The 13,217-nt window shown below is 43.2% G+C and overlaps 1 protein-coding gene across 2 annotated transcripts in view; it reads left to right on the forward strand.

Moving 5' to 3' along the window:
* The window catches only part of RIGI (RNA sensor RIG-I), a 108,249-nt gene that overhangs the window by 33,822 nt on the left and 61,210 nt on the right, over positions 1–13,217 (forward strand). For both annotated transcript variants that reach the window (XM_068234363.1, XM_068234364.1), the window contains exons 5-6: positions 1,181–1,331; positions 8,747–8,857. In XM_068234363.1, coding sequence (XP_068090464.1) covers positions 1,181–1,331; positions 8,747–8,857 — 262 coding nt within the window. The remainder of the gene's footprint in view (positions 1–1,180; positions 1,332–8,746; positions 8,858–13,217) is intronic.

Here is a 13,217-nt window from a genome sequence, read left to right on the forward strand (position 1 = left end):
ATACTATACTTGCTCTTGCCGCCGTGATCCTCTCCCCCTGGCTCTGGATCCTGCATCTTCTGTGATCCTCTCCTGCATCACCCTCTCTGATTCTCCACTCCTAGCAGTGCGCTCCTCCTCAGTGGCAGCGGTAGGCAGGGACACGGGACACCTCCCGCTATACAGAACAGCCGGGTCCTCCATACCGCTGGCTCCAGTACACTAACGGTGCACATGCACCGGGGTCATGCATGACATTACCCAGCCAGGAGGGGAGGATTGGAGAGGGCGATGCACTAGAGGATCGTGGAAGATGCAGGATCTGGAGCCAGAGGGAGAGAATCGCGGTGGCAGATGCAGGTAAAGTATATTATAGCGGTAGCTTCCCTGCGCACTCTGCATTGATTTTTCTGTATCTTTGGAATAAAAGATGCACTTACTTTTCTCTCCAAATTTTTTCGGGGAGAAAAAGTGCGTCATATTTTGAAAATTACGGTAGATGCGGTAGACCTAAGAAGAGTGAGGGCTCTGGATCTCATGGAGCCTTCCCAGTCTTCTCTCCGTCCTGTCGTTCCGGCTGTGTCTGCAGAAGGCTTTGTAAGCACTCGTGTCCCTCAGTGCTTCTGAAGACGGGCGCATACGTATTGTGCATGCACAAGCCTGGACTCACACATGTGCAGTACGGTTCTGCTAGTCTAAGTAAATACTTGAGGACGCAATTGCTTTCGAAGCCTTACAAGAAGTCCTGAAGGTGTATTCCACCATTCTAGTTGTACAACTTAGCTGAGGGACCTGCTGGTGGAACAAGGGGACAGAGAGAGGATTGGAAAGGCTCTATCTATGGGAGCCAGAGCCTTCTCTCTTCTTAGGTGGGTATATTACACTTTTTTTTCTCAGTTCAGGTTTTATCTACGGTACATCTAAATTGCTTGTACAGTACATGCCCTCATAACATCTTGCCGCGATTACTGTTGTGATGTTCTCCTCTGTGCCTACCTTTGAACCAATTGGTAGTACTATACTAAGACATCGCTATTGGTCCTCCATTTTTGCAAATCTACAAAGATCCTGGAGCTCAGATTGTTTTTCCTGTAATATAGTTGTCATCCAAGTTTGAAAGAATTATTCATAATTTGCTTGTAGTCCTACTGCAATCAATCATATTAAGGTTAACAGACGCATTTTATGTTTGTGGATTCAGGAAACAGACCTTAAAGGAGATGTTGCTGGAGCTAATAAATTTGTTGACTGCCTTCTCCGATCTGATGAAGACTGGGCAAAGCAGTTCATTATTGCTATGGAACGATATGGTCACATCGAACTCCTACAGCTTTGGAAGGGTGAAGTAAAAGGTGATTTTTAAATTTAAAGACATTTTAAACCTCCCAGATATGTAGCCAAAGGCTCCCCCACCAGTATATGTAACTAGAAGTAGTGCCCGCCAGTATAGGTAGCAAGAGATTACCCCCGTATAAGTAGCCAGAAGTATCCCCCTGTAAGGCTTGACAGGTTATGTCCCTAATCAGTCTCCTTCGCCCCACCATTTTACCCATCATTTTAATGGGTAGAGAAGAAGTATCTGGATGATAATTAGCAGCAGATTTCAACAGGGAAACATGAAATAAATCAATGCTTCTCATAGAACTAGACCATTGAGCAGTAGGCAGAGCCTTCCTGCGAGCACAGACAGCACAAGACTTAAAGGGACTCCGAGCAGTGCAGAAACTATGGAAAGATGCATATCATTTTAAAGCTCTCTTTCTCCTCTTTCCAATTATATATAAACCGCCACCCTACGCCTTTTAGTTTTTGCTATTTTCGCGATTGAAATTGCCGCGGCCGCGATTTCAATTGCGAAAATAGAGAAAACTAAAAGGCGTAGGACGACGATTTAGGTGTCGCCAGAAAGAGGAGAAAGAGAGCTTTAAAATGATATCCATCTTTCCATAGTTACATTGTATTACACAGAACGACACTTTCCCCAGTGTCAGCAGCTCCATTCAGCATGGAGCTGCTGACTTTAGGAAAAAGTCGCCCTGTGTAATACAATGTTACTATGGAAAGATGGATATCATTTTAAAGCTCTCTTTCTCCTCTTTCTAGCGACACCTAAATCGTCGTCCTACGCCTTTTAGTTTTCTCAATTTTCGCAATTGAAATCGCTGCCGCGGCAATTTCAATCACGAAAATAGAGAAAACTAAAAGGCGTAGGGCGGCGGTTTATATATCATTGGGAAGAGGAAAAAAAGAGCTTTAAAATGATATGCATCTTTCAATAGTTTCTGCACTGCTCAGAGTCCCTTTAATAAATGCCACAGCATCTTTACTCAAGGAAGGCCACCAAACATATCTTTTCAACAAATCAATACAAGTAGTCCCCAGTTAACGAACGAGATATGGACTTTAGGTTCATTCTTAAAGGGACTCCGAGCAGTGCAGAAACTATGGAAAGATGCATATCATTTTAAAGCTCTCTTTCTCCTCTTTCCAATGATATATAAACCACAGCCCTATGCCTTTTAGTTTTCGCTATTTTTGCGATCGGAGTCCCTTTAACCTGAATCTGTTCTTAAAGCGGATCCGAGATGAAAAACTAAATATAACAAGTGACTTGTCTATATATCTTATCTAAAGTTTAGATAGTTTACACAGCAAATCTATCTTCAAACAGCTTCAACAGTATATTAATATTTTTTCCTGTGATACAATTGGAGCAGACATGTTTTCTGCTTGTCACTATTACACAATCACACACACAGGCAAGCTTATCTGTATCTAGGCATGCTAATCTGCATATTCTGTGAAAACTCCACTCTTATCTCCTCCATTACACAGGCAACTGATCTGTATCTGCACTGCAGCTCTCAGATTGTGAAAACTCTGCCTCTGAAATCTATAGCTAGTAACACCTTTTTCACCTGCCCAGACTGAAATCCCACAATCCCTTGCAAGCGCCAATGCACTCTGGAGAAGCTGTGGGTGTGGCTTATTTAGTTTATAGGAAATTAGGGTACTAAAACAAAACAAAACAAGTATTTGGCTTGAGGAATGCCCTATAAACTATATGTAAGGAACACAATTATGCAATGAGTAAAAGTTCACCTCGGATCCACTTTAAGTCGGAAAACACTATGCCATCCCTGTCCCCTGTACCTCCTCTGTGCCTCCAGTGTCCCCCTCTGTGTCATATATGCCCTCTGTACCTGCTTATACAAGTTTAAAAGCCATTTTTTCTTTGATTTTCTTAAAATCAATTTTCTCAAAAACTACAAGTCCAATTAATTTTTTTTTCTTTTTGGCTTGTTCCCATGGAAACACAGAATACAAACCATTGGTATTAGCGGGTCGTTCGTAAGTCGGGGACTACCTATTGTTCTCTTTTCCCCAGGATAACCCACCAACTTAACTTCATGAAATTGTTTTAGAACTTGGCGTCTCAGATTACGAGGAACAAAGAGTTTTTCTGGTGGCTTTTCTTATGATGCCTGATCTTGAGCTTTAGACAACTGAGAGCATAGATCAGGAGACAACCCCCCAGCAGCAACAATACATCTCCTAGGAATCAAAGGAACATGTTCACTACTATAGACCTCTTTTTTAAAACAGGCAAGACAATGCATTGGCCTTGATATTTGCAAAAACTCTATTGTTATCGGTAACCTGTGGAGAAAAAATATCAGCAATATTTTGATATACAGTGGGTAATTCCCCAAGCCCAAAACTGGTCTGAGCAATAGCGATTTTCTTCAGACAAGAATCCTCACAGTGTGCAGACCATTTCAACAATTGACCTGACTGCCAATCAAACACAGGATTATGCTATTTGAGCCAAGGCATACCTAACACTACTGCATAGGAAGGCATATCAAAACAATAGAATTTCAAACTTTCTATATGCATAGATCCTACTTGCATAGTAACTTCAGAAGGTGAGGACAAAGATTGACCCTTCTGTAAAGTAGAACCGTCAATAGCAGTAATACAAACAGTTTCTGATACTGCAACAGTAAGAATGTGTAATTGTTGGTCTAAAGATCTATCCATGAAATTTCTCACAGCCCCACAATTAACCAAAGCAAGACAATTGTGGACTTTTTCTCCATATATAACTGAAATGGATAACATGATGCGTTCAGATTTAAGAGGAAACACCTGTCCACTTAATATATTTCCAATAATGCTTCCAAGAAAGTAGTAGTATTGGCAAGAGCAGGATGTTGTTGTTCTAATAAACGTATTGTGCCCAGGCCTGAGGTTCGCCTTGTAACAAAGAAATAATTGCCCCAACTCGAGTATTTTCATTAGCAAATGTCTTAGGCATAAAAAAAAAATGTAAATAACAAGCACTTCCGAATAACCTGAACTTAGCTCTGTCTCTGGAAAACCTCTCAGGCAGAGGTAGTTTGGGTTCAGGAACAAGAGTAAAACATACATGAGCAGAAGATGAAGCAGTCTCATTGGCTTGAATATTATTTGCAGAGGCAGGAGCAGGAGTGGGTACAAGATGATTGAGTTGTTGCTGAATTTGAGTATAGTTCCTCTGAACTTCTTCCACAGATATACGCAACTGAGCAACCAGTTCACAGAGAATTTATATTTGAGAATGCCCCCCGTTAGCGTCCATCTTGCATGTTTTGGGGATTTTGGACCCGTGATACTGTAAGGCCCGGTTCACATTAGCGGTGGCCGTCCGGAATCGCCGTGCCGGAGCCGGACCGCTTTCAGAACGGACGGAACGGACGCACGGCATGGCAATGAAAGCCTATGCGTCCGTTCACATGCGTCCGTTCTGCCGGACCGGAGCCGGACCGGATCCGGGCCGGATCCAGACTCCGGCGTCCGTTCCAACATGCGCTATTTTTTGGTCCGGCTCCTCCGGCAGCCGTATCCGGAGCGGAGCCGGACTGCACCATCCGGCCAATACAAAGCAATGAGAGCCGGAGAGCGCACAACACACTGGCTACAAAAACCGGACGTTCTACCCCATTTCCTATGCATTTTGGATGGGGACCACATGGGCCCAGCGAAGAGTGGGGCAGCAGCGATTTCATGCTGGAGCTCTTTTTGCCAGCAACATGTCTGATATGTCTGAAGGAGGCGAACAACAGAGAGAATTCCCAGGTTTACGAGTAAAAAATGCCTGGATCCATGGTCCCAACTGCAGTCTCTGTATCCACGGATGGTCTCCACACGTCCACCTGTCTCCAACAATGACCCCAGACCCTTCTGCTGACCTCCCAGACCCCAGGTAATTAAAAGGATGTATCTCCTTAAGAAACCGGATCCGGACCGCAACCGTGTTCACACCGCACGGAAACCGTATGCAAACGGACCGGATCCGGACCGGATCCGGATAGGAACCGTACGGATCAGGTCCGGTCCGGATACGGTACGGTCCGGACATCCGGTGCGGTTTTTACTAAACCGCAAGTGTGAACGGGGCCTAAGGCTTGACAGGTTATGTCCCCAGTCAGTCTCTATGTCCCAATCTATTACCGTGGCTCTGAGCCCAGCCCACGTCTTCACCTATAGACAAGCCCCCGCATGAACTGGACACGTTATTTGTCTCCTGACTACGGTTACCCCCAGATCTTAACGTGCAAGGCTTACAGACTGAGGTAGAGAGGAATAACTTTTTATAACCCTAATAAGGCTAGTAACACAGTTCAATAGTTCATCAGTATCACACAGGGTTATTACCTTGGTTCAGATGGATGAGGCTATCAGCATTGTTTATCAGTAATAGCAGAGATGACAAGTGCAGGTTTCCAGGTATCATTAGAGGGATCAAGCAATGCTAGATTCAGGCAATGGATAATTCAGGTATGATATAGTTCAAGCAAGTCTGCATGCAAAGTTATTCAACAGGCAATTTATGTTTCAGGCAGTATGTGATATAATTCATATGAGTTGGCATGCAAAGTTGTTCAATAACTGACAGGGATTAGTTTGAGTATACTTATCCTCCAGTTCAGGTAGCATGCAAGATGTATCCAGTAAACATGCAGAGGTCGATCCAGGCAGCAGGCAAGAGTTTCCAGTAACAGGCAAGATCAGTCCAGGCAGCAGGCAAAGAGTTTCCAGTAACAGGCAAAGGTCAGTCTAGGCAGCAGTCAAGGAATTCCAGGAATCAAGCAGAGGTTAATCACAAGAGACAAGGATAGTCAAATACAAACCAAGGTCAATATCCAGCAATCTTTAAAAAGTGAGTGAGCACCCAGCAACTAGCCAAAGCTATGCTTATCACGGGCGATGACTGGGAGTACTCTGCAAGTTTAAATACAACTCTTCATCCAATCAGTGGCCGGCCACACTCCGCACATCCAATCACACATCAATAATCCCTACCTAGGTGTCAGCTCTAATGTCAGCTGACACCAAGCTGTCAGCTGATCGGAGTCAGTTGACTATTGTTTACATATGCGGAGGGCGTACTTGAAACGCACCCTCCACCTATCAGAATGTGCGGCCAACACAGCAGCAGCAGTGTCATCAGCGGGGAACAAACGCAGAGAGCCAGAAAAAACGGATTCCGCCTGGGTCTTGGCAGAAACCTTACCAGGTATGGACAGATTCCTTATACCCCCTCAGTATAGGTAACCAGAGGGACCTCAGGATAGGTAGCCAGAAATACCCCCGTATAAGTATCCCCCTCAGTATAGATAGCCAGAGGGCCTTCAGGATAGGTAGCCAGAATTACCCCCTATAGGTAGCTCCCTCAGAATAGATAGCTAAAGTGCCCCCAGTTCAGGTGGGCCGGAAGGACGCGCTCCCACTGAAATGTAGAGTAGAGTGGCAGCAGGCATGCTTAGATAAGTAACCCACCTCTTGGCTCTACTTACGATAAATCCTGTCCAGGCATCTCCATCTCTTTGATTAGAGCATCCTCTTATGTAATATTTACTGTCAGCGTCATATAGACTTCCTACTATTATTATTATTATTATTACTATTATTAAGTATAGTGCCGACATCTTCTGCAGCGCTTTACACTCTTTATAGTCTTGTTACTAACTGTCCCTCAAAGGGGGCTCACAATGTAATGTCTACTATAGTCATAAGCGCATTGCAGTCTAGGCCCAATTTTTTGTGACAGCAGAGCGATTGGGCTGCAGCGACAACAAAGTAGCACGAACAATGTGAGCAAGCGGACCACGCGGTGATAGTGATTGAAACCTATGCCCTGGCAGGAATAATAGCTCCCAAACAGGGTGTAGATTTCAATCACTACCTTCTGCAAGAGTTTAATGGTAAACCTAATAAACCAAAAAAAACTATCTCTGCATTCTAAACTCAGACTACAACACAGTATCGAAATATAACATATGAGAGTCATTCAAAAAGTAACAGCAGTTTTCATTTACTGTAATCAATAAAGGAAACATATATTTTATTTTAAACGCATAGGGGTGTATGCACTAAACTGCATAAAGCAGAATTAATAGTCTTACGTGCGATTAATAGAGTGTGTTGCATTGTCTACTCATTAGGCAATAAGACTTAAAGGGACACTTAAGTCAAACAAAAAAAACGAGTTTTACTCACCTAGGGCTTCCAATAGCACGCTGCAGCTGTCCGGTGCCCTCGCCGTCTCCCTCCGATCCTCCTGGCCGCACCGGCAGCCACTTCCTGTTTCGGTGACAGGAGCTGACAGGCTGGGGACGCGAGTGATTCTTCGCGTTCCCAGACACATTAGCACCCTCTATGCTGCTATATGGTATATGATATATGCTATAGCAGCATAGATGGCGCTATTGTGGCCAGGAACACGAAGAATCACTCGTATCCCCAGCCTGTCAGCTCCTGTCACCGAAACAGGAAGTGGCTGCCGGCAGGGCCAGGAGGATCGGAGGGAGACGGCAAGGGCACTGGACAGCTGCAGGGGGCTATTGGAAGCCCCAGGTGAGTAAAACTCATTTTTTTTTTTTGACTTAAGTGTCCCTTTAATGCAGTTTAGTGCATACACCCATTGTTTCTGCTGATTATTTGATCACATAATTATCTCCTTCATTCAAGCATAATCCCTTTGTTGTAGCAGCATCACACTCCTCACCTATGATTTAGGGGAATTGAGGATCGGGGACTACATGTTACGGCTGCTGAACAAACAGTTTCTGGCATTCTGCAGTCAGGTGACAAGCAGTACCTCCCTTCCATGGAGATACAGTGAGCTCTAATCCCAGCCCTTGGTGCCATAGGGACAGAAAGCAAGGAAGGGGATATTCTCCAGCATAGGTGCTTTGTTTATTGTTAAAGGACTTACGAGGTGACATGTGACATGATGAGATAGACATGTGTATGCACAGTGCCAAGCGCTCAAATAATTGTGCTGTGTTCCTTTTTTTCTTTCTCTGCCTGAAAGAGTTAAACATCAGGTATGAAAGTGACAGTTTCTGTCTGGGTCGGGACCGGGTCGGACTGGGTCAGACTATAGCATAACCCTCACTGATAAGTAATTACAGGCATAAAACATTTTTCTGTCAGTAAATGGCTTTTAAGAGCAGGAAAGAGATAAAAGGGGTCAATAAATCATAGATTTGAGCTCTGGCATACTGCAATGAATGTGTCATTGAGCAGAGACAATGAAACAGTAAAAACTTAAAAACTAGATTTAAATATAAAATAAAACTGTGGGATATGTAAAAAATACATTTTTAGGAGAAGTAGGATAGATATAATTGTTATTCTCCGAAGTTTATTTTCACCTCGTAAGTCCTTTAAGGATAATGCATGCATTAAATTCAGATTATGTGCTTCATTCTTTCAGAAAGCCAGAATGGAAAAAAGGAGCCTGTTGATGAAACAGAACAACTAAGTAATACTGTCATGAACATTCAATTCTTTGAAGAACCTGCACTAGAGGACCAGTGCATGTCAGGTGACTGATGGAAATCCTGTCTTTTTTCAGAGTAAAGATATAGAACAAACTGTATAGGAGAATGTTTATCTGGCTTGGATCAGGCTGATTCACAGATAGCAGTAATGTGAATTAAAGTGGATCTAAATTAAAAATACAATATTTCAAAAATAAAATCTATTTTCTAAATGATAATAATAAATAGCAGCCTTTTTTCAGCTGCATGATGACAAATATAAAATATTTTACATTTATTGGAGGAACCCCTCCCTTCCTTTCATATTGCTGGGACAGAATCTGGTAGACTGGTGGAGGAGATAAAAACAAAACACAGGCTGCTATTGATGATGTCACAGGGGAGGTGAGCTTGTGTGAGATTTTAAATAGACAATGCCCCTGTGAGGGAGGGTAGCTGATGACAAACACACCCATGATCTAAAACCTCCTACTAATCTCAGAAGTAATGGCTGCCACCTGTATAACCCTAGCTATGAAAAGAGAAGGGTGAAAAGCATGCACTGAAATGCTCATAGGCTTGAAGGAGTGTTTATTTATCTTTGTGTCAGAGTGGTGCAACTAAATATTTTGAATTAAAAAAATGTTTGGTTTGGGTCCACTTTAAGCATATCCAATGGAGTTTCTTCCTGTTTCAATTCCTGTAGTTCACCAGTGTTTTGTAAATATGTATTATGGTTTTTTAAATGTATTACATTTTATTAAGTTTTTATTATATTGTTTGTAGAATATTGGGGGTGGTTTCCGAAAGCCGCAATGAACATAGATACTGGAAAATCCCTATTGCAATATTTATTTTAAACAAAGAGACCTTGAACATTCTTGCATGTGGATCTATGATGTCACATCATGCCATTATTAACCACTTAGTGATCGCCATTTGCCAGCAAGCGAAGCTGGTTTAAATGCAATGGTTTTATAAGAAAGATATGATTACAACTACCTCAAGGTCACCTCAAAGGACACCTGAAGTGAGAAAGATATGGAGGTTTCGATATTTATTTCCTTTTAAACACTATCAGCTGTCTGGCAGCCCTGGTGAACTTTGGCTGCAGTAGTGTCTGAATCAGACACCTTAAATCAGCATGTAGCTAATCCAGTTAGACTTCAGCCAAAGCACCTGATCTGCATGCTTGTTCAGGGTCTGTAGCCAAAAGCGTATTATGGTAAGCACACACTTGTGACTATGGTCGTTCCTAACAGCAGCTTAAGGATCGCTCTGCTGACAGTCGGCTAAAGAAGTTTACAGAGCGATCATTAAATACAACGACGGACAAGTGATATCGGCAAGGGGAAAAAATCCGCCAGGAGGGATCATATTGAATGACAATCGTTACAAAACAAACGTGTGTATAGTTCTCTGCCGATAATGATCATTACAAAGGGAATGTACACATGCGTCAGAAAATAACATTTCTACTACTTCCTGTTTAGCACGACTTATAATTATCCTTCTATTGCTAATGTTAATATTTGTTATACAAACTATAGTTTGTATTAACCTTCTTGCCGGTTATCCCGAGCTCAGCTCGGAGTAACCTGCACAGAAGGATTTCTCCGGCCTCGCTGGGCCGATTTTTCAAATTTTTTTTTTTTACTGCACGCAGCTAGCACTTTGCTAGCTGCGTGCATTTTCCAATCGCCGCCAATTCGCCGCTACCCACCGCGCCGCCCCCCCCCCCCTCCAGACCCCTTGCGCAGCCTGGCCAATCAGTGCCAGGCAGCGCTGAGGGGTGGATCGGGATTCCCTCTGACGTCACGACGTCCATGACGTCGGTGACGTCATCCCGCCCGGTCGCCATGGCGACCGGGGAAGCCCAGCAGGAAATCCCGTTCTGAACAGGATTTCCTGCTTATTGAGTAGAGAGATGCCTCTTGTCAGCGGCTATCATGTAGCGAGCCCTGGGCTCGCTACATGATTTAAAAAAAATTTTTTTAAAAAAAAGTGCTGCGCTGCCCCCTTGCCGTCAGAAATGGAACGGCAAGGGGGTTAAAATGAACTATGCTCTATTGTAACCCCATGTAACATCCATTTGCGTGCGCATACTTCTCATTTTAACGTTCCTTTTCTTGACAACTATCGTGATATGTGTATAACAGTTGTCTTATTCCATCGTGGCATTCCAATAATTCCTCCCTCATTCGACAGGTTTATTATCAGTTCTTTAGAATGATCGTTATCGCAAGTGTGTACTTAACATTAGAGGCAGAGGATAAGCAGGACAGCGAGGCAATTTTTATTGTTTAAAAGGAAATACATATGGCAGCCTCTATATCCCTATCAGTTCAGGTGTCCTTTAAGTAAACAAACAATTTCTTGCAGCGAATTGGCCCCAATCGCTCAGCGAGATTCTTGCAAACCTGTTCATCATGCAGCTGGCTTAGGCACATGTAAGGAAGTACATGGGGCAATTCCATTTTCTTTCTCTGTAAAAGATAGTACAATTTTATTGCGATCGATCACAACTTGATTTACAATCGATTAGACATTTTGTCTATTTTACGATGGATTCCACTTTGATTTACAATTGATTAAATGTTTTGTCTAATTTAATGCTAATGCTAGCTTTGGGAAATTGATTTGTGAGATTCTTGCAGGCTGATCTGAAGTTCAACGAAAATCTTGCGAACTTGCCAGTGAGGATTTTGCTCATCCCTGTTCCCATTAAAGTGGGAGTGTCACTATAAAAATCAAATTTGAACAGCATCTGGTCTGAGTATATTTAGTGATAAAGATGCTAATCCTAAATTCAAAACTTTAAAAACATTTTGTGCTGTTATGATTTGGAGTTATCACATACTTAAGGAGCACTGGCCCTTTAGTAGTCCTCTTCCATTTATTTCCCTGCTTAGCTGCTTATCTGAAACACGATCCCCTGCTCACTTGTGTTTACAAGCAAGGCTGAGGGGACTCAGCGATTAGAGGAGAAAAGAAAAAATGTAAAGGGCAGAAATGACATCAGGATTTAGCCTAAACTGTGGGCAAAAGACATGGTTCCCACCAGGAACAGAATTCTCTTCATTTACTATATAACATTCACTGAAATTAAAATATGGACAGTACAATACATGTGTTATGTAAGTAGATCCAAGTATTTATCCACTTATATATGTGTTTTTTTCCCTGGCATATTATGGCTGATCCTACTGCTTTAATCCCAAGCAGTTTATTTGAATTTGTGGCAGGAAATGAGAACATGCTTATTCCAGGGTTCCGTTCATATACTGGTGGGAGTGAGGCAGATAAGGACAGTGGGGTGGGGGCTCGATAGTCAAACTAAAAAAAACAGGTCATGAGTAGACATTGATTTGCATAGTGATTGACCCTGGGTTATTGTGGGAGTGGCCAGACAGTGCATAAGCACCTCCATGATAGTTCCATGACACCACGACAAGGGTGATTTGAAAGGGCCATTTATCTGCATAGCTGGATAGTGGGGTTAACATCTCTAGGGAGCTCGCCAAACTTTTTTTCCCCCTCAATTATTTGTGTACATTTGGATTTCAACGCAGCTTATATGGGCATGTGTACACAGACTGAAATAACTGTGCCTGCCACCAGGGCCGGTTCAAGTAACAATGGGGCCCTAGGGCAAGATTAGCCTGGGGGCCCCCCAACTGACACCACCTGACCAAAAAGCGTAATTGGAGGCCCTTTGTTGCAGCCAAATTTCCCACCTGGGACCCTGAGCTGGCTGCTGACCCTCCCCCAACTTAACAGACTCTGCAGTGTCCCTGGGGAGCAACAGTTCAGATGGGGGAGGAACAACTTGGGGGCCCCTACAGGCTCTGGGGCCCTGGGGCAACTGCCTATTTTTTCCTATGGTAGCTCCGGCCCTGCCTGCCATGCATCACTGAAGGAGCATGTTTTATATACAGTTATATATAATGTAGACAGCCTGCCCATGATGCTATGCCCCCTAATGCATTTACCGGGGTAAATGTGACTTGTGATGTGCAGAGAGGGCTGCAGTAGCTGCATCGTGTGACAGGCTTGGAAGTGATCATGTTCCACCCAGAAAGTAGGATCACAATAAAAGCCATAGGGCTTCTAATATTTTAAAGCTTAGTAAAATTGGGTCAGTAATGCTTGGTACACAACATGGAATGTCCTGTCAGATTGACGTGTAAAATAGATGCTTTCCAATCGGTCTGGTCTGATTTTCGATCGGTTCTTTTTCTGGTCGATTTTTCCAATCACTTCTGCACAAAATTGATCAATCGGTTTTCAGGTTGGACCTGTCAGAAATTATTAATTGCTTAAAGAGAACCCGAGGTGTGTTTAAAGAATGTTATCTGCATACAGAGGCTGGATCTGCCTATACAGCCCAGCCTCTGTTGCTATCCCAAACCCCACTAAGGTCCC

The sequence above is a fragment of the Hyperolius riggenbachi genome, chromosome 1 (genome assembly GCF_040937935.1).
Source record: "Hyperolius riggenbachi isolate aHypRig1 chromosome 1, aHypRig1.pri, whole genome shotgun sequence".
Classification (NCBI taxonomy): Eukaryota; Metazoa; Chordata; class Amphibia; order Anura; family Hyperoliidae; genus Hyperolius; species Hyperolius riggenbachi.